The 22,521-nt window shown below is 36.0% G+C and overlaps 1 protein-coding gene across 1 annotated transcript in view; it reads left to right on the top strand.

Annotated features, from left to right (window-relative positions):
* The window catches only part of PANK3 (pantothenate kinase 3), a 21,871-nt gene extending 3,916 nt beyond the window's left edge, over positions 1–17,955 (top strand). The window contains exons 2-7 of the mRNA XM_046666247.1: positions 5,119–5,471; positions 7,953–8,206; positions 10,388–10,564; positions 11,157–11,280; positions 13,737–13,862; positions 14,871–17,955. Of these exons, the coding sequence (XP_046522203.1) occupies positions 5,119–5,471; positions 7,953–8,206; positions 10,388–10,564; positions 11,157–11,280; positions 13,737–13,862; positions 14,871–14,921 (1,085 nt within the window). The 3' untranslated portion in view covers positions 14,922–17,955. The remainder of the gene's footprint in view (positions 1–5,118; positions 5,472–7,952; positions 8,207–10,387; positions 10,565–11,156; positions 11,281–13,736; positions 13,863–14,870) is intronic.
* Positions 17,956–22,521: the final 4,566 nt, after the last annotated feature.

The following is a 22,521-nucleotide window of genomic DNA, read 5'->3' on the forward strand; positions in this document are numbered from 1 at the left end:
CCCCCCCCCCCCCCCCCCCCATCCACAGTTGTATATCTTAGTTGCACGTCCTTCTAGTTGTGGGATGTGGGACGCTGCCTTAACGTGGCCTGACGAGCGGTGCTATGTCCGCGCCCAGGATCTGAACCCTGGGCCCCCGCAGCGGGGCGCGCGAACTTAACCACTCGGCCACGGAGCTGGCCCCATACATATTTTTTTAATTTGATGCAGTATAGGTTTTTGAGTCTGTCCTTTGCTAACCCATACAGTAAGGTACCTGAAGTTTTTGTCAACACCAGAGAGAAGTATGTAGCATATGTGTGTAGTTTGCTTCTATATAATTTGATTGGCTTGTTTGAAAATTGAGTCATTACTCAGGAATTACCGCTTCCTAATAAGGTGCAATTGGAGATGTTAGCTTCTGATATCCTCTTAGGTGCAACTAATTTACCAAAGGGAAAAAAATATTTACCTGAAGCTTTTCTGAGGAATTATAGTACTGAAGGTGTGTGAAGATGGTTATTTTCTTAGTCTGTTTCAAAACACCAGCATTTTAATTTGGAATGATTATTGGGAAGAGTGAAATGTCTTTTATCCAAGTACTTGAAGTGTTTTTGGAATTGACCAATGCACATGCCTATTTTAGAATTTTGTTCCTTAAAATAATCCAGTAATATTTTGAATATTTTCAGTCTTTGGTTTCTCTTTCTGCTAAAGAACAATTAAATCCTAATTTGGCATAGGATCCCCTTGGGATCAAATCTGCATGGGGCCAGTAGCACTCAAATAGTTCTTGAATGCTTCTCCCCCACCCCTTTACCAACACTCAGCAAGATACCAAACTTTTATAACACAGCTTGTTAGAAATTAACAGTCTGTCCTTATGGTGAGGTATCTTACTATGTTGAATCATTTAAAAAGATGATTGAACATGCAGGTTTCTTCTTTTGTGTACGTAATCTACCTGGTAAGAAAGATAATTCTTGGTAGCACTCTATGCTTATGGTAGTTCTGGATATTTTTGTTACTTATGGGGAAGTAAAGGCAGCTCTTTTAAGCTCAAGTGAGAAATAGAAGCTATTATTTTTTTGAAGGGTATATAATAGATCATGAGAGATTCTAGAAAATTCTTAAAGTCTGGAGAAGGTAATGTATACTTGCCATAATCAGAGTACTTATTTATAGAGTTTGTGTTTTGTTTTTTAAATGTGTATTTTTATTCATTTTTTTCACCTTGGCAGTGGAGAGTTTTATTTTCAAAAGAATAAGAAACATTTAGGTTATACGCAGTAAGTAGGCTGCTTATGCACTCATGACGTACTTTTAACCTGCCCCTTGGCTAGAAGGAACAAAGCTATAGATACAGATACTTTCCTGATTTCTTAGAAAACTGAAATTTTTCTTACCTCATGGCACTATTAGTGGACTTATGGTCGTACTTATCTCATACTTTCACTGCAAATAAATAAAGTTTGAGCTTCATGCTCTCTCCTCCTTTCATTTTTGTCAGTGACAAAATAACAAACGTAAGTATTTTTTTTTAATGCATGGAAAATGTAAAAGTTGGTAATTAGACCACTTGCTAAATGATAGGAGTGGATCATACTTAGGAATTTGTGTCTTCTGTGTTCTTGTTGCCTCCCCCATACTTTTTGAATGGTGATTGTTTCTCTGGTGTAAGGAAATGAGTTTCAGAACTCTGCTGAGTTGAAAGGATCTCTATACAAAAGGTGGCCATTACCAACTTTTTTTTTTTTCCTTTATTGGAGCCACTGGCAAGACTTGAGTTCTCTTTCAGTCTCTACCTTCCTGATTTTAAGAAGAAAATTGTCACAACTGAGATCTGCTAGAAATAGAAGGGACATGTAATGTTCTGGTTTGCATATTATGGTTACTAAGAAATTCACCGTCTGTGATATGGTATCTCTAGTTACCCATCCTTTAAGAACAGAGAGCACTAAAAGAACAGACATCTAATAGGCTGGATGTGAGATGAGTCTTGCCTTTTTGTACTGTTAATTTTAAAAACCTACCTCTGTGGGCAGTAACCCTTAAGGAAATCCTATCGTTTTTCTAATGTAATTTGCAGTTATTCTTAGAATCTTCTGTTTTTCTAGTCAATTATACAGACAAGTGGGTCGCACAAAGGTTTAAAATTGAAGGGTAATGTTCTGTTTCATGAGTTTCCTGGTTGGTGGTGGTTGTGTTATTCTTTATGCCTTACCTACTATACACATTTTATAATATCCTTCAATATTTAATGTAATTTAAAATGAATAAATGAGACATTTAATATACTGTAATAATATAGCTTTGCTTACAAGTGTTTTTTCCTTTTTGTGTAAAGTCTTCTTTTTGAGATAGGACAAGTTTGGTTGTTTCCTGCAAATAGATCAATAAAATCCTTTTAAAGAAGAAGTAATGGAAGGTTTTTGTTTGTTTTTCTTTATTATTTTAGTGATAATTATACCTAAACAGTCATTTTCTTTCTCTGGGAAAGAGTCAAACAACACTTCTGTGCACTCTAGACTTCAGAAACAGGATTTCCTTCAGTGAGCCCTTCTACTACCTGCTCCTAAGTTATGTATTTTGGAATTGGCTGTTGATATACCTTTGGGGTTAAAAACCTTTCTGCTCATGCATAGCTTTAGAAAAGTAGGTAATTTCTTACTCTCCAATATTTTATCTATAAAGTTGAAATATTTTCATAGACAGTAAAGTTCCTTTGAAATTTAATTCATAGTTTTGTATAAGAATTAAAGGTTCTTCAGATAAGTGTTAATTGGAGTTTTTGCTTTTAAGAATGGCAGTGTTCAGAGCCAGCGATGATATCAGCCTTGTGGTTAAAGTTCAGTGCTCACTGCTTTGGTGGCCTGGGTTTGGTTCCCAGGCGTGGTTCCTGGGCCAGAACCACACCACCCACACCACCCGTCAGTTGCCATGCTGTGGTGGCGGCTCACATGGAAGAACTAGAAGAATGTACAACTAGAATATGCAACTGTGTACTGGGGCTTTCGGGAGGGAAAAAGAAGAAAGAGGAAGGTTGCAGCAGATGTTAGTCTAGGGTGAATCTTTCCCTGAAAAGAAAAAAAGAACGGCCAGATTCAGGTATTTATAAATGTGTGACCATGCAGGGACTTCTGACTGAAAGTAAAAATGGCATGAACTTTGAACCTGGTAATGCTTCAGCTTTGTAGTTTGCTCCCTGGGTAACATTTTTATTTGTATGTATATTTTGACACCTGTGTGTGTTTGACACTGTCAAAGGCACAGAAAGAAAAACTATAAACATTAAATGATTTTTAATGTGTTTTGAATTTTGGAAGGTGAAGGTTTTTAGCTTAATAAATCTCACCTTGTAGAAATTTTTCTATCGTAAAATGTACTTTATGTGGAAATTGATTTCCACAGCCCCCTCCCCATGAAATCTAGAATCAAATACAGTTCATTTTGGTTATGTAATATTGGAAGGAACCCTATGTTTTATCTAATGCTCATTGAAAAGTGTCCTCATTACATATCTGTTCAGTCGATTGGGAAAATTCTGAAGGAATCTCTGGTGTATTGGATCAAGAGAGCTGTTACATATTGTTTTCTTTAAATCTGTTTGTCCAAGCAAACACTTGGTCTGAATTTCCCCTCTGAAACTGTTGGTATTGCTGCTTGCTACTACTGATTTATTTGAACAAGGGGGAGAAAGGTGATATCTAACTTTTTACATGAATTTCTTTAAGCAGGAATCCTAGATTTCATGAATAAACTGAAAACGAAATTTAGTGATAGCACATTTCTTTTTACCTAAGGATATATTATATGGTTTCTACTTTTTTTAAAATTGTAAATGGCCTATCATTTGTTTCAAGAGTATGTTAACTTAAGATGGCTTCCATTGCTAGCCACCCAGCAAAATTGAGAAAATTTAGTCAATTTCTTCTGCATCTTAGTTGTTTATACAACTAAGATTTGTTTATTATTTGTTTAAACAGATCTATAGGTGACGTAAAAGCATAGTGCTTGTTCAGGGTCTTGTTGCCCTACCTTCCCAAATTATGGTCTTAAGTCATTTTACTTTTTTTAAAAAAAGTTTCTTTTTTAAGATTGTCTTTAATGTAAATCTAGATCTGCAACATGGGTTTCAAATACAGAAACAAGTGAGCTATTTCTCCAGAAGAAGATACTGAGAATTACTCCTTCGTATCCAGTATAATTTAATGATTTCAGTAAATGTAAATTCTAAAATAGAGAAATCTATAGAATCCTCTCATTGAATTGTATGTTCCCAGTTTCTAATGGTACACATGTATCTAAGTAAAATATGACTATTTAGGAAACAAACTAGAATTTTAGAGAAAATAGTTTTCCTTAACAACTTATACATTAAAAAACTATTAAATACATTTTATCAGGTATTTTGTAATCCATGTATGTTAAGTATTAAATTATTTTTGATTCTCTGTCATAATGATTAAGATCCCAGAGAATAGAAATAGACCTTAAGGAAACGAAGAATCAGAGAGGTTAATGTCTTTTCCAAAGTCATATAGCCCAGTTAGTGAGACCACCAGGTCCCAAACCCAAATGATGCTGCCTGCCCAAGTGTGCTCGTTGCCGGGTAGACTTACCTTCAACATTATCACCAGCGAATTTTATTAACCAGATGTATCAAAGAAACCTAATATGCTGAATGAACAAAGAAAAAGATTTCTTTTTAAGGAGGTAATTTTCCCTTGGGTTACTTGAAGTGATTATAGGCCAATTTTATTACATTAAAATTCTTATAGAAATGTTTTCAAGTCCTAGGTGATGACCTACTTATTAAAACAGAATTTGTCCAAATTTTTTCTAATCCCCTGGGGCATATGATGAGTATTTAATAAATGAAAAGGAATGCCAACCAACCCAGGAATGAAAAGTTCCTGGGCCAGCTCCAAACATCCTATATTAGGGATTTTTAGAAAATATGCACAGTAACGCTGAAGGGGAAAAGGGAGTTGCACATAGAAGACATGCCTTTATTTCCTAAGTATTATTGACTGAATGCATGATTTAGGGTAAATGAAGTTTGTGGCTAATTAACTAGTCCCTAATTTTCATTTCCAAAATTTATATGTATCTGTATGTATTTTTTTTGATCCACAGCCTTCCCGTGGTTTGGCATGGACATTGGGGGAACTCTAGTAAAACTCGCATATTTTGAACCTATTGATATCACAGCAGAGGAGGAACAAGAAGAAGTTGAGAGCTTAAAAAGCATCCGGAAGTATTTGACTTCTAATGTAGCCTATGGATCCACTGGTATTCGGGATGTACACCTAGAACTGAAGGATTTAACACTTTTTGGCCGAAGAGGGAACTTGCACTTTATCAGATTTCCAACCCAGGACCTGCCTACTTTTATCCAAATGGGAAGAGATAAAAACTTCTCAACATTACACACGGTGCTATGTGCTACAGGAGGCGGTGCTTACAAGTTTGAAAAAGATTTTCGCACAGTAGGTATCTGTTACTCAAAGCCAACAATTGATACCCATTCTCTTCAATTTTTAAAATAGGAGACTAGGTTTCCATCTAGCTTGTTTCTTAGGTTAGTTCCCCCTGCTGATGCAGAGGAAGTGTGTATTCATGACTAGTGTTTGATTTCAGAACATTTAAATACCTTTATAGGACGAGTAAAAATTGCCCAGATTTGGGCTTGTTGTACGTAGTATTTGGTAAAACCTGCTAAGTTTAGAGACTGCTGCAAAGCTACAATAAAAGGGGATTTCAATGAGTTTGGCAGTGTACAAAGCCATATATAAATGGGGTTTGAATTTTTTCACTATTATTGTCCTTTGTTTGCATGGCTTTTTGAGTATTATCCATAGTTATCTTTCCCAGGGCCGTCTCCTTCCCAAACCCCAGCTGAAGCCAGTGTCTTGATTAGTCAACACCTGAATGAAAGTGTCTGTCAGCCGTTTTTTCCTAGTTTTATACCATCAACCCTACCATGTTCATCTCAAAGCGGGTTGTTTGGAGATGGCAAGAGGACTATGTAAGCCTTGATTTGAGTTGTGTGCTAGTAGGGGTTTGCCAAGCTTCTAATCTTTCTCATTAGAATAAAGATTAAAAGGTTGGTATTTGGGGCTGCTGAAATTTGTTTTCCTTGAAAATATGCATGTGGACCATTTGGTTTCTCAAGTTTCTGTAAGAAAAGTCTCTTAATAAAACATAAGTGACCACTTATATGGCTTACGTAAGTGAGCCCCTTGTAATTTGAGGTAGTTTAAAAGTCTAAATTTTTATTAAAAATTTTTTTCTTTTGATGGATTATACTGATTTGTATTCAATTTATTGAGTAATTTGAACATAAATTTCATGAATTTGAGACTAGTTTGGACATGTATTACTTAATGTTTGCCAGTATTCTTGCCAAAAGTGGTCTCCTTGAAGCCAGCTTTCACCTGGCCAGATGCTGGTATCCAAATACGGAGTTGTAATTTTTTTTAATAAAGTATCGATATTTTCTAGTGGTGAAGTTCTAGATTTGTTTTTGTTGATGCTCAGTCATTTATTAAGCTAATATTTGAGCATCTAGTGTGTCTCAGGTATTGTGATAGACACTGAGAACTCAGCTAGGAATAAAGACAGAATTAATGCTCAAAGAGTACAATATTCTAGACCACACAGATAAATGAATTATATGTAAAAATACAGTGCCTTATAATTAATACTATGGAAAAAAGGTACCATGGGGGGCCAGCCCAGTGGCGCAGCAGTTAAATGTGCCTGTTCCACCTTGGCGGCCCAGGGTTTGCCGGTTCGGATCCTGGGTGTGGACATGGCACCGCTTGGCAAGCCATGCTGTGGTAGGCGCCCACATATAAAGTAGAGGAAGATGGGCACAGATGTTAGCTCAGGGCCAGTCTTCCTCAGCAAAAAGAGGAGGATTGGCAGCAGTTAGCTCAGGGCTAATCGGCCTCAAAAAAAATAAGAGGTGCCCTGGGAACACCAGAGGAGTGGTACTTAAGAAGTCCTAGAAAATTGAAAAGCTTCCCAGAGGAAGTAATGTCTAAGCTGAAATCTTTTATAATGAATATTTTATAATCCTTTACTAACCTGAAGTGAATTTAATAATTTTAAACTTGTACCTGAATTATAAAGACAGGAAATGAAGGTGTATATATATATATATATATATGTATGTATATAGGTATATATATTAGTAGATAGGTTATCTAGTATGATCACACAAGAGGGCATAATGAAATACTTAGAAGGCTTGTGCCTATACATAGATTCACCATGAATTCTAAAGCCACAGATGCTAGATTGATATGGTATGCTTTACTGGAGAATTAAATACCATAAATGGTGACATAACTTTCCAGGATGCTAACAACACTTGGTAAAATTCCAAATAATAAAAAGTACAGTATTTCTTAAGTTTATATGGTGGCTGCATTCCTAGCAAATTTAGTATGTATTAAAATCATGTAAAGTATACTTTGTGTTTATGTACATAGATCAGAAAAATACTTTGTGCTTACATAGGCTCAGATAACTATAAACAAATTTTCCTGCTGCCATCTACAAAAATGTCTGTCAGAATGCTCAAAGATTATGCAGGAATGGGATAATTCTTTGCTTTGCACAACTGTCCCACCCATTGCTGGCGTCTGGTATCCCAAGTCCCTACCAACTAAATGTTAGTGTGGTCCTCCTTCCTCCCCATCTTTGTGAAAACTAAAATGTCCCCACAGATTTCTCAAATGCCTCCAAAAGTAATACCACCATCGCTGAGAACCACTGGGCTAGATGAAGTCCCTAAGAGATTTTGGCATGAAACACAACGTGTGAAAATGTGGGGATCATAGATGATTTTGAAGTTTTGTAAAGTACATGAAAATTATACAAGACAGTTGAGTCAAGTAGTTTGAAAGCTGTCCTTTGTTCACTTCATGAAACTTTTGTCTTTTTTTTTTTTTTTTAAACAGATTGGAAACCTCCACCTGCACAAACTGGATGAACTTGACTGCCTTGTAAAGGGCTTGCTGTATATAGATTCTGTCAGTTTCAATGGACAAGCAGAGTGCTATTATTTTGCTAATGCCTCAGAACCTGAGCGATGCCAAAAGATGCCTTTTAACCTGGATGATCCATATCCACTGCTGGTAGTGAATATTGGTTCAGGAGTCAGTATTTTAGCAGTCCATTCCAAAGACAACTATAAACGAGTAACTGGGACAAGGTAGTAACCTTTTTGTTCTTATTGCAGCATTCATGTTGTTTTTTTATACACAGAAGTTGTAAAATCAATATTTTACTTCATCAGGAAAATAACATGCATTTGTGCAACAGCAAAAAATGTAGATGTATGGGCTGGCCCAGTGGCGTAGTGGTTACGTTCGTGTGCTCCACTTTGGCAGCCCAGGGTTCGCCAGTTTGCATCCCAGGTGTGGACCTACACACTGCTCATGAAGCCATGCTGTGGCAGTGTCCCACATACCAAATAGAGGAAGATTGGCACAGATGTTAGCTCAGCAACAGTCTTACTCAAGCAAAAAGGAAGCCTGGCAACACATGTTAACTCAGGGCCCATCTTCCTCACCAAAAAAAAGTAGATATATACGTTAAAGTGTTGCACATAATATTGTTTTTTAAGGTATGTATATAAAGACTCAAAATCATTAATTTTTTTCTTTTTGGTGGAGGAAGATTAGCCTTGAGCTAACATCCATGCCCATCTTCCTCCACTTTTATATGTGGGATGCTTGGCATAGCATCGCTTGAAGTACCATGTCCACACCCAGAATCCTCATTGGCGAACCCTGGGCCGCCGAAGCGGAACGTGTGAACTTAACCACTGCGCCACCAGGCCAGCCCCACAAAAATCATTAAATATTTATATTTGTTTAGCATCACTTGGCATCAGAACTTTCATAATGATGAGTGAGTTTTTATCTGGAATGATTCCAATAACTTTTATTTGCCAAAGCATTTTTCTTCTTTGCTTATTTTTCACTTTTTTATAGGTGTATTTTAAGCCTAAAGTTTGCGACATGATAATTCAGTTCACATTTAAGTGGAGTATTGGGCAATATTGTAATTAATTCTTGGAGGATGAATTTAACATGAGCTCTTGATGGGATAGCATTAATGTTCCAAATATCCCCTAAAATTTTTTGTAAGACCTGAAATATAAATGTGAAATGAGATTTTAAAAAGTTTCCTTGATTCTGATATGTACTTTATCAACTTTTAAGGAGGGTGGAGACTCTTACTTATTAAATTGAGGAAGAAAGATTTTTGGAATACTTGAGATTGATTTGTGAAAAAACTCATTTTATTTTATTTTATTTTTTTGAGGAAGATTAGCTCTGAGCTAACTACTGCCAATCCTCCTCTTTTTTCTGAGGAAGACTGGCCCTGAGCTAACATCTGTGCCCATCTTCCTCTACTTTATACGTGGGACGCCTACCACAGCATGGCTTTTTGCCAAGCGGTGCCATGTCTACACCCAGGATCCAAACTGGTGAACCCTGGGCCGCCGAAGCGGAACATGTGAACTTAAACCGCTCCTCCACTGGGCCGGCTCCTCATTTTAATTTTGAAGTAGTTCTCCTACATAAATGATCCTTCAGTTTAATTAGCATTTTATTTCTGTGGTGGCTAAAAACCTATTTCCATTGTTACTCTTTATGCCAACAAATTACAAGGAAGTATTACCTATTTCAATCAATTCTAAAAGACGGAAATTCTGTCTTTTAATAAATTCCAACAGTGATTCAGGGATAGAACCTGTTAGAAATTTAGGTGAGACTAGGGAGCAAAGGTTTTAATTTTAGAGATTAGAGAGATATGACATTTTGTGCACATATCCAAAAAAATAATAGGACCAAGTAAATTTCTGTCATTAAGATGACCAGGCTGACATAAATTTTCTCAGTGTATTCATTTCTGGGTCATATTAAATGTTAATGTATCACAATGAATTGATTTCAGTATTGTCAGCCCAGGTAAATACGCCTTTCACAAAATCATTTCTTGGAAACCATTTAGAATTACAAGTTTTCTCCTTTTAATTCATATGGTTACTAATTTTTAGCATTTACTCCTTTTCCAAACACACAAAAACATTTACTTTTAGCAATTACAAAGTGGAAGACATCAGGTGAAGATATGAAAGATCTCCTTCCGTCCTCATGTTGTTTCCACCAAGTGATTTTTATTCTGTTTGGTTTATTCTTTGATAAGTTTGGTTTTACTAAACATTTTTCTTACCTTTCTTCATTATGTTAACATTTCAGTACTTAGCATTAGCAATATGTTCTTCCTGTGTGTTACTGAATAAATGAATGCTCCACCCTTTTACTTTGGAGAAAGAATACTGTTTGTAAATAGAACTTATCAAGTTTCTTTATCTTTTTAGCCTTGGAGGGGGTACCTTTCTGGGTTTATGCAGTTTATTGACTGGCTGTGAAAGTTTTGAAGAGGCTCTTGAAATGGCATCCAAAGGAGACAGCACTCAAGCTGACAAGCTGGTCCGTGATATTTATGGAGGAGATTATGAAAGATTTGGTCTGCCAGGCTGGGCTGTAGCATCTAGGTAAGTTTAACACTTATGTTGTAATTAGTGTTGCTTATTTAGTTTTTAGAAAGAAATATATTAGGAAGTTGTAAGTGGACTTCCTCTTACCTAGTTTAGATTCTAAGTTTTGAACATTCATGTAGTTTAAAAATTAGGTATACATTAAGAAGTCTGCCCCGAGTGTACCCTATAGGATTCTTCAGTATCTTTTTAGTGCTTCTTTATGTAAATATACACATATCCTTATCCTCCCCTTGTAGAGAAGGTAACTTTTAGAAGGTAGCATTCATATGCTGTTATATAGCATACTGTATGTACTCTTCAACAGTAATATGTCCTAGTCTGCCTGCCTGCCTCCCCCCTCCCCTTTCCCTGCCCCACCTTGTTAACAGCTGCATTGTATTCCATTGTGTGGCTGTGTGATCATTTGATGGAATGTTGGGGTTGTTTCCGGTGCTTTGCTATGTATAGTTCAACGGGTCAATGAGTAACCTCGTACACACCTTATTTTGTACATGTGTAGATTTATCTGTAGGATAAATCCCCAAAATTATGAAATGTTGCTTGTTATCAGCAGATTTGGTTTTATTTGTTTCTGTTTTCTCTGCAGTTTTGGAAATATGATTTATAAGGAGAAGCGAGAATCGGTTAGTAAAGAAGATCTAGCAAGAGCTACTTTAGTTACTATCACCAATAACATTGGTTCTATCGCACGAATGTGTGCTGTTAATGAGGTAAAAACATTTTTAATTATGAAAAATTTGAATTGGAGTTGAATGTACATGTAGCAGGACTTCTTGTTCCTTAAGGAAGCCTCTAGGATTGAGATTTCCTGATCCATTAAATCTCAGGACTCATGAAGTTGCATGTTGTATACCCAGTTGTTACATTACCTTTAAAGAAAGTCGCAGATAATTCAAGTCAGAAATAGAATACATATTTATATTTCATATTTATCCAGAAACCCTTTCAGAAAGACAAAACCTAAATCTCAAAGATGCCAAAGAAAATTCTAAACATAAGACATTTTGAGGTAACTAACTATCGAGGGGGGGGTGCTCTTGATGTTGCGTCTGACTAGTGGAGTCCTTGGAGGTTTCCTCACTGCCCTCGGCTTCTTTACAGTGCTGCCTTGTTGCGGATGGATCAAGCAGCATTGTACAGGGCTATGAAGGCGTTGAGACTTGTTCTTCACTTGAAGTGTGCGTGATGTCTGCTTAGGAAAGGCATGTACTGCTAGATTGGCCTCTTAGTTGGGTTATTTTTATTTGAAGGAGACATGTTGTCCTCCTTTTTGTAAGATATATGTCCATCTTTTGTAAGTATTAAATACTGTAAATGAATTGGGAAATTTGCCGTTTGTAGGAACCCTTTGTTCATTCATCCATTTATCGATTCACTGAATGAATACTTAGACTACCACGCGCCAGGCATTGTTCTCGGGATGCAGGGTACATTAGTGTGAACACAAAGCTCCCTGACTGTGTGGAACTCACATCCATTCTAGTGATGTATTAAGTTTGTTTAGCATGGATTACGTGATAAGTGCTATTTTTTAAAAAGAGAAAATCAAACAAGATAAAGAGAATTGAGAGTAGACCAGACAGTGGCAGAGGACAAATTGCTGATAATTGGGTGCTTAAAGAAAGGCTGTATTGGACATGTGACCCTTGGGCAAAGATTTGAAGGAGGTGAGAGATTCGTGGTACAGATAAAGGTCAAGAGTGGCCTCCAGCAGAGAGAGAAACTGTGCAAAGACCCAAATTAATCCTCTGAATTATTATATGTTTAAATCCAGAATTCTGTCTCTTAAGTTTCTTAATAACAATGTAGTAAGTTAGTGGGAGCCACTAGCAGACGTTTTAACCCAGGTTTTGGGAATATTTCACTTCTGAGGGCTGACAGTAATCCGGGATCCTTTTTTTTTCTTTTTATTTTTTATAATTTTTTTTTTTTTTTTGAGGAAGATTAGCCTTGAGCTAACATCTGCTGCCAATCTGCCTCTTTTTGCTGAGGAAGACTGGTCCTGACCTAACATCCGTGCCCATCTTCCTCTACTTTATATGTGGGATGCCTACCACATCATGGCTTGATGAGCTGTGCCATGTCCACACCTGGGATCTGAACCGGTGAACCCCGGGCCACCAAAGTGGAACATGCGAACTTAACCACTGCACCACTGGGCCGGCCCCTGGGATCCTTTTTCTTAGCACTGTAGGTCTAGATTTTCACTGGCCAATTGACTTAAAGAGTAATTTAGGCCATAGTTTACACTATTCCAAACTCAGTGTGCAAAAATGTATACTCAAAAGTCAATATATTATTGTGAGAGTAGAAACAGGTTTTCTGAAGACTAAACACCAGTTTCTCCATCTAAGAGTTCCTAATCTTAGAGGTATCTAAGGAAACAAATTAGTGAGCGGCATCAGCAGAGAGAATGACTTGATGGATTAGGCTGGGAATAGAGGATGCTGGAAGCCTACGGGTTGGATGTGCGACCTCATGCCCCAGTCTGTGTTGCTCTCCATCTCTGTATATAAAATCCACAGGTTGCATGTCATTGTTGAGCACACATTGCAACATACTGGCAAATTTACACCTTTTTTTAATCCTAAACTCATTTCAAATACTTTTCCTTGGTTTGTCTTCTTTAATCTCATCCGTGTTTCTCCAAATTATTTTGTTAAATGGATTATTTATTCGCCATTTTCAAAAACAAATTTCATCTATAATCAGTTACTAGGGCCTTTCCAGAACTTTTCTTTGTTGAAGTAGAATTTATTTTTTAGAGCAGTTTAGGTTCATAGCAAAATAGAGTGGAAAGTATAGAGAGTTCTCCTATACCCCTGACCCCACAGGTGTACAGCCTTCCCCACTCAGAACACCCAGCACCAGACTGGTACATTTGTCACAATCAGCCTACATTGGCACATCATTATCACGTGCAAAGTTTACATTTGGGTTCGCTTTTGGTGTACATTCTATAGGTTTTGACAAATGTGTAGTGACGTTCCTGAACCAAATTTTTAAATGTAAGGATTATGGAGGTATGTACCAGGAATGTAGTAAGCACTAATAAAAGATAGTAGTTGTTCACATTTTTAAGTAGAGATTTTGTAAACCCTATTGTATTGTAATATTGACTTAATGATTCTTTTTTTAAGCTATTTTTCTTGTTTTTTTTTTTTAGAAAATAAACAGAGTTGTCTTTGTTGGCAACTTTTTACGTGTCAATACCCTCTCAATGAAACTTTTGGCATATGCACTGGATTATTGGTCAAAAGGTCAACTGAAAGCATTGTTTCTAGAGCATGAGGTATGATAGGAAAATAATGTTTTGTGGATTTTAATAGCATGCTTTTATATGCAGTTTCATGTATTGCTCCTTCTTGCTCTGTATTTATAGGTAGAGTGTAAGACTTCTGTTTACAGTAGTGTGGACCCCTCACTTCACTCTGAGTTGGGAGGATAGGGGTTACTATAACCTGGCAGACACACCATTGAGATGAGAGTTTCACGGTTCTTCTCACCAAGGGAGAGTAGTATCAGAGCTGGGAGCTCCTTAAGGACTCTGGCTGCTTGTGTACTTAGTGGATTTGTTTTCTTATATTGTTTTGTTTTTTCTCTCCTGAGATAACAAATGCTAAATGTGAACATACAGACATAGACAATTTAGCAATGAAAATTCTCCTCAGTCCTCTCCCACAACCTTACCCCAATCTCCAGAGGTAACTACTGTCAACATTTTGGAGTTTATCCTTCAAGATTTTTTTCCTATTCACTACATTCGGTTAAGTTCTGATCTGAGCAAATAGCAGTTCACGTAATGTTTTCAATTAAGTGAACTCACTTTGATTTATTTTGTTTCTGACAGTCCAATGGATATATTATTAAGAATTTCAATAACACAGATTCAGAGTGTTTGTTCTGCTCTTATAGGCCTCCATGTTGCATGGCCACTGCTCTCACTGAGAGACCAGAGTGGCATACTCTGCAGCTCCACGTGGCATGCTGTATGCTCTGAGAGGGGCAGGTGGAGCCAGAGGAATCTTGTTGAGGAAAAGAGAGAGGGACCAGAACTGCAATAATAGCCCTAGAAGCTTTCATGTCTAAAGGCTACACTTTAAAAATATGTGTTTCAAAGGTATATAAAGAATGCGGTTTACGGAAATTTTTTTTACAATAGCTGACAACACAGAAATTGGTAGATTTCTGAATAGATGCTCTTAAATAAATTATACATAAATAGTGGTTCTTAATAGTGGTTAATATTTATGCTAACGTAAAAGCTGCACTACATTAATAATTGTTTGAAATTACACAGGGCTACTTTGGAGCAGTTGGTGCACTTCTTGGGCTGCCAAATTTCAGCTAAAGCTTCAGGTTTCCCTCTGCTGATAAATGTCATCCAAGAGGAAGTGAAAACCAGAGGCATTGTTACTGCATTATTTATAACTGGGAACCAAAGGATAAAAGAGTAGCACTATTCCTGTTGACTTTTCAATGTCAAAATGGTAAGCTGCTAAATGTTGCCATATTAAAAGAGAGAACTCTGTAATGTGAAGTGTTTCTGATTGAAATGCTTTCCTTTCTGTATATAGCCAGTGTTAAGTCTTTAAATGCAATACAGCCTCTGATTATTGAGCTTCCTCTCAAAAAAGATTTTCTATTTTATGTAGCCAGCATTGCAGTACTGTACTCTCAAACACAAATCTTAAAGTCTCAGAAATGTTTAGCTCATGAAGATAAATTGATTCTGAATGTTTTGTTACAAGTCTGTTCCATGTGTGTTTTGGTTACTAGTAAGTGGACAGTAACATACCCTGTATCAAAACTTACTGAAATGGCAATCAAAGATGATCATTTTAATGTGATTTTAGAAATTTTAAGACAATATTAATTATTCATTATTGTAATTTTCCTAACATATACCCCCCAAAAAAAAGCATGTTTATGTGATCTTTTTCCAGAAGTATAACCTTTTTCAAATGCCATAATTTAATTGAAATACTGTTAAACATTAGCCTGAATTTCAAAAGGAATCCTAGAAAATGCACATAAGTGGTGACACTGCACTTTCTTTATTTTGTGAGTTAATATATTTTAAAATGTTTAATATTTTTCAGTTGGAGGTTTAATTACTTATTTGAAAGTCTCTTCAATGAGATCCCAGGACTATTCTAATGGAATATGGTTTGCGTGCATTCTAAGAATTCCAGGCTCTTTCTACACCACATTTATCTCAGACCCAAACTTAGCCATTTCTGTTTAACTAGGTCTAAACCATCAAAGTGAAAGACTTTACTCTATTATGAACAGCAACAAAGTCACATTTATTCTAAATGGGTGTTATGGAAATCTAGATGAGTTGTTATGAAAATTTGTAGGAGTCTGAGGCAGCATTGCAGAATTATAAAAGGATCAGTGTTTCGTACATTCTCGTAGTACAAGTGTTATAGTTCCAAAATTTGTAAATCCTTTTGCCTCGGAATTTGTTCTCTATGTTGAACTCATTTTGTATGTTACAAGTTTTTTCAGATTTTTACTTTGGCAGTAATATTTTGGAAGTCTAGTAGTTTGCCAAAGTTGTTCAAGACTGTTGCTTATGGTTTAGGAAGTAGAGAGACTTGGGGGAAAAAATATTTGCCTCCTTAAATCTTGGATGTACCTTGAAGAGCTTAAAATTTGTTTACATTTCAAGAAGAAAGGAGTATTCCTTGTGTTTTTACAGAACACAATTTCGCTCCATAGAGAACAATTTCCGTAGACTGTCAAGAGGTGCTTGACCAAGACATTGCTCCTTGTTCGCAGATTTTGTGCTCAGATACTTAAAGTTCAGTTTTCTTTATCTAAACACATAAATATATGAATGATAGTGACTATTTAGAGGGGAAAGCATGTGAAGGTAATTACTTAGAATTCAGAGTATTTGGAACTTTGAATTCATGTCAATCTGTTAGTCATTTTGAAGACCTACAATGAGTAAATTTTTCTTACTTTAATGTTTCCATTGTAGTGACTAGGTATTTCAGCCAAAAGCCACCTGTTCAGTTTATTTTAAAATTTTGTGATTTGGGCATTTGTACAAAAGTTTTTATCTTTAAATGATGATAACTTTAAGTTGCGTACCTGTGGCAAACTGTACATTAGCAGCTATAGGTTTGGGGCTGTATTTAAGAAAGAAAATGGAATGGTCAAAGTCTATATAAGTTAATTTGATCAATACTTCGGTTAATTTGGGGCTTTCATATTTTTTGTCCTTTGAAACTGAAGATACCTGCTAATTTGTATAAAGTGAACAACCATCTCACCAGTGTTGCTCTTGGTTTTTCTCGAGTGTAATCTAGACTCCCTGGAGTAATAAGTAAGAACACAGAATTGGGATGAAGGCTGCCAAGATTCTAGTTTTTGATTATGATCTTAAGAATATCCTTGTAAGCATACAGTGGCAAATAGGTTTGGTTCTAATCCGAATCAGCATAATGCCTCAAAGCTCTGTGCTCCTGAACAGTGCTGTCTTAATGGAAGTAAAATGTGAGCCATGTGTAATTTTACATTTTCTAGTAGACGCATTTAAAAAGTCAAAAGAAACAGGTGAGATTCATTTTAATTTTATATTTCTGTTTAACCCGGTATATCTGATATGTTATCATTTCAACATATAATCAATATAAAAAGTCACTTAGGAGGTATTTTACTTTGTTTTGTGCTTAGTCTTCAAAACCAGTGTATATTTTACTGTTACAGCAGATCTCAACTTAGACTGACCACATTTCAAGTTCTCAGTAGCCGCATTTGGATAGTGGCTGCTGTATTAGTGCAGTTCTAGAACTAGCGCTTAAAAATGAACACTATCATGTTTCCATTAAAACTTTATGAATATGGGCTTTTTAAAGACTGTTTGGGAGGGGGAAATATGGGACCCTTATTTTTTAAATACAGAAAGGGCGATAAGCGGTAACTCATTGGGGCTAGTTTATTTTACACAGATAAGCTGTATTTCTGACCATTCCACAAATACCTTACATTGCGTCCTGCCATCTCATGTTAGTGTGTATCATTTTTCCAGTGACACTGATGAGGTTGCCCAAGGCATATCCCTGACTGTCCTGAGCAGTCTCCAAAATGTATATCCCCTTCTCAGAGGCAAAATCAAGGATTCTAGTGACTTAAATCCCTCCCCTCCCCCTCCTAATTGAACTTTGAGGAGCCAATTTTACAAAATTAAAAAGAGAGCCTTTTAATTCTTCACTGAGTTCTGTACACACAAGAGAATCTTCTTTATAGCTTTTAGATTTAATTTACATTCTTAAGAACTGCTCATATTTTCACCTGAAGGAGCACTGTCAGTTTGTTTGGGGCTTGGTGACACAAGGTCTGGGGCCTTCTACCACCACTACTACCCCCCCCAAAAAAGATTACCCTTTTTTTCTTTTTTAAGCTTACTTTTATTATTATTTTTTTAATTTCTTTAAGTTTTTGAGGAAGATTAGCCCCGAGCTAACATCCACTGCCAATCCTCCTCTTTTTGCTGAGGAAGACTGTCCCTGAGCTAACATCCGTGCCCAAAAGACTGCCTTTTAACTAGAGACTTTCAGACCCAATGGCCTCCAGCTCTTCACCCTCACTTCTCCAAAGGCAAAGTGTTAGACTGGCTTGCCTGTCGACATGGGCATTGCTTCTTTAACTACTCTAATTTAAATAGGTGAATTCTTATTTTAGGTAAAGTCAGTGCCATTGCCAATAATATACATGGTAACTGACAGTCCTTCTAGAGATTCAGATTATTTGCCAAATATTAGACTCTATAAAGATTCCTGAGTTTTTTTACGTTTGTGTGCAAATGCGATTGCTGTATTCTAAGTACCAGTTCCTGAAAATCCTTTTCTGTAAGACAAATGAGCAGCTGAAAGGGAAAAGTTATCCTCTATGTTCAGCGGTACTCTTGCCTTCTAGGAGCAGTCCACCACATCTTGCCTTGATTTCTAAGGTTGAGTTCTTGGGTAGAAAGCTCAGCAAGGCAATAGTTTCCAAATGCCCTTTATAACCACTCTGCTTGTTAATATGCAAAATTTTTCATGTTTTGTTTGGTGTATTTTTTTCTGTTGAGCACTTTATGCTTTTTAGTCTATATTGCATTTGAGAATGTAGATTAGAAATTCTTTCCCCTTTAAAGCCATGTAAAAAACTGATAAAGGATAATCACTAGAAAATGAGTGTGCATTATTTTGCATTTAACTTACTGTTTTGCGATAGTAGAAACAAAATTTTAGAAATATATTGCCTTTTTGTAATAAGACTCTTTGACGTTATTTAAGATGATTTGCCATGAAATGTCAATGATGTCCTATTTTCCCAATAAGTTTATTTTAATATGTTTTCTTCTACTACCGGAGGAATTCAGCCAACTTGGTTTCTATCATCAGATAATCTCAGAAAATAATTTGCTTTATCTATCTTACTGCCTGTTTTCAATATTTGAGACACTAGTTTTCTTTTCTTATATTTTCTGCTGAGCCTAGTAATCAGCAAAGACACAAAAAAAGTAATTTTTAAGCAGTTCTTACTGTTTGCATTATCTCTCTTGTGTATTCAGTGGACATGGGATCATAATTTGGTATTGTATTAGAAATAGTGCCAGCCACTGGTCTAACTTCTTTGAATGTTATTTTCTTTATTTGTGAAATGAGCGAATTGATTTGTTAAAATGGGAAACGACTCAGTTCTCAGGACCCTCAGAAAGACAGTTAGTTGCTCCATTCATAGCAGCATTTGAAATGACAGACGATTTGTTCTGGTATTTGGCGTTAATTTTTTTTGTATATGTTGATAGGTTCTAGATTTTGGATTCTCACCAAACCAGTATGATGGCATCAGTTATTCTCTCATAATGTTATGTTATTGAGTGTAATGTCTGAATAAGAATACCTTGAAATAATATGAAGGGTTTTATATATATATTAAACTGTATGTGTGTGTGAAATTTTTTGTTAACTTTAAAATTATATGGGCATTATTATAACTTTTCCATTGTACAAAAAGAAACATCCCACTAAACTCATAGATGTTTGAATATTCAATATATTTGGGATTTTTTTTTTAGTGACCCTTTTCTGCAAGCTGTTTCTTAATTTCTGATCATTGTGAGTGGGGACAGATGTGGGATAAACTCTTCTGGGATTATTTATTGCTTTTGTTAAACACAATTCATAGGGAAATTTATGAAAAACATTTGTAATTACGTGGAGGTGAATTGAAATATCTTGGCTTACAATCATCCACATCAAATATAATGAAGAACTAAAATGCTTTTATCCTTGGGATTGTCTGAGAATAATCAGATTGGACATGTCTGACGTTCCCAGTTTACTGTTTAAAATAAGCGTAGCAGTGAGTTGGCACTGGGACCTCACATTCTACAGTTAGTGCTGAATGATGTGTTTGAGGGAAAGTTGATTTTTTTTTTTTTTAGAGGAAAAAGTCCAAAAGATCTTTATATTCTGGCTCTTTCTGTAGACAAAAGGTTATTTTTCTTTTAGATTTTCACTCTTTTTTGCTGCAGCTGTCACTAATTTTGTGTTTATAAGAACTAATGAGGAATGTCTTTTTCAAAGAAGTGAATGAAGTTAAAATTCAGGAGTTTGAATTGTATAAATTTGCAACTAAATTTCCATTCTAAGATACTGCTGATATATATATATATTTTTTTTTGCTATTTCTTAACATCTTTTATACACTGCAGTGCTCTCAGTTCCAATAGCTTTCAGAGAGAACATTCCAACTTTTACATGGTTTGTAAAGTATGCATAAATAATACAAATAGTTTGGCAGTATTTTAGCATTACCCTCTAACTCTGAATTACAGATATCATACTTGCCACAGTCAGTAGTTGTTGCAGATATTAAGCCATTTTGAAATTTACCACTTTTTCTGAGGTGCGCTGTTTTAGTTTACAACATTTAGAAACAAAAGATAACTTTATAGACCTAACATCAATATCCTAGTCACTTTGTCCCAAATATAATTAATGGAATTAGGATGTAAGTCATGTTAAGATGGTTTTATCATTTTTCTATACATTGTGTTTTCACTTTTTATTTGAACTACAGTGAAACTTTGACTTTTTAACTGAAGTTGGAGTTTTAATTCTGCCCAGTTATTGACCAAATCATACCAAGATGTTTGTGTGTGTTTTTACTTGTACAAGCCATTTCAGTTTGAGTTGCCTTATTCTCTCTATTGCATTGTTCTTATCAAGTCTAAGCTTTGTCATGTTGGAATTATTCTAACACTGAATCTGTGATGTAAAAATGTATGATGTGCTACAAATTTTATTCATAATAATCTAAGTTATAGCCTATTGTAACCTATAAAACATTTCTTGTAAATTGTCTAATTTATTTTTTCATTTATGTACAGTTTCTTTTGTAAATTTTTAAAATATTTGTTGTGGCCTGTTCTTTAACGTTCAAATACTCTTTTCCTTAATGCTTACTTGCATGAAAAAAGAAGTTCTGTTTTGCTTGTTTGTATCGTATGGCCATTAAGCCAATTTCAGTACTCTGCTTTTCTGTAGTTTAATTTTTTCTAGTTTTGTTCCTATTCTAAATAAATGTTAAAATCTTGCTTTTTATGTCCTACTTTCCAAATAAATTCTCTAAGTTGTTTACTCTGTGTATTTTCTTGTTTATTTTATATATTGTACTCCCACATTTTCACTGATTGTGAAAAGTAAGGTTTTAACTGAAATTAGCTAGAGTAGAATGTAAACTCTGAGAGCAAGGATTTTGTTGCTCCCCGCTGTCTTCCCAGGACTTGGCAGAGAGAAGGCGGTAGGGGAAGCAATGCTTGTTGAGTGACTGAATTGTAGAGAAAGTGTCCTTCTCTCGCTGGTCTGCCTATAAGACAGACGTAACCATAGTTTCCCTTACCTCCCTCTAACATTACAAAGCACAAATGTTCGTTTCTCAGAGATGCAAACCTTCAGGAAATTTAAGACTCAGATTTATTAACATGTGAAAAGCTTTGCTTTTTCTTGAAATGAGGCCATGTTATCCTACACTGGAAATGAATGTCAGCAACAGAGAAATTCTTAGATGTGCTCCACAGGAGAGATGCCAAAACATATGCGGCACTTGGGTATTTCATACATGCTTCCTCTAAACCAAAACTTCATTTGTTTGTTTTTAATAGGCAATGCCTGTTAGCTTTGGGTTGGTTTTTTTTAATTGTTTTTGAAGATTTTATTTTTTCCTTTTTCTCCCCAAAGCCCCCCGGTACATAGTTGTATATTCTTCGTTCTGGGTCCTTCTAGTTGTGGCATGTGGGACGCTGCCTCAGCGTGGTTTGATGAGCAGTGCCGTGTCCATGCCCAGGATTCGAGCCAACGAAACACGGGGCTGCCTGCAGTGGAGCGCGTGAACTTAACCACTTGGCCACGGGGTCAGCCCCAGGTTTTTTTTTTTTTTTTTAAAAGCTTTGATCATCTTAATATACAAAGAAGTAAGTTGGAAAATTGACCTCTGTGTTTTCAAATTGTGTGATTAGCTAGACCCCAGGCATATAGGAATGGTTGAAAACATGAAGACAACCACGTGAGTTGTGAAGTACATAACTTTTCTGTTTAAAAAAAAAAAAAAAAGTCCAATGAACCAGAACTAATATGAAAATAGTGTGAGAGGATGACGAAGGAAGAAAATTTTGAGTTTAACTCTCCAAATACAGAAGTACTGCAATCAGTTGGAAATAAGCCACTGAAGAGCAAAAGTAGTTCAAGGCTACACACTTAAGTGCTTCATTCAAAATAAACTTACTCCAGGAGGGAAAGAAAGGGTGTATATTGCATTCTATACACAGCTATATAACACAATGTCTCTTTTTTTAAGGTATACTTTAAAATTGGCCCTGAGCTCACATCTATTGCCAATCTCCCTCTTATTTTTGTTTCTCTTCTCCGCAAAGCCCCAGCACATAG

Source organism: Equus quagga, chromosome 7 (assembly GCF_021613505.1).
Source record: "Equus quagga isolate Etosha38 chromosome 7, UCLA_HA_Equagga_1.0, whole genome shotgun sequence".
Classification (NCBI taxonomy): Eukaryota; Metazoa; Chordata; class Mammalia; order Perissodactyla; family Equidae; genus Equus; species Equus quagga.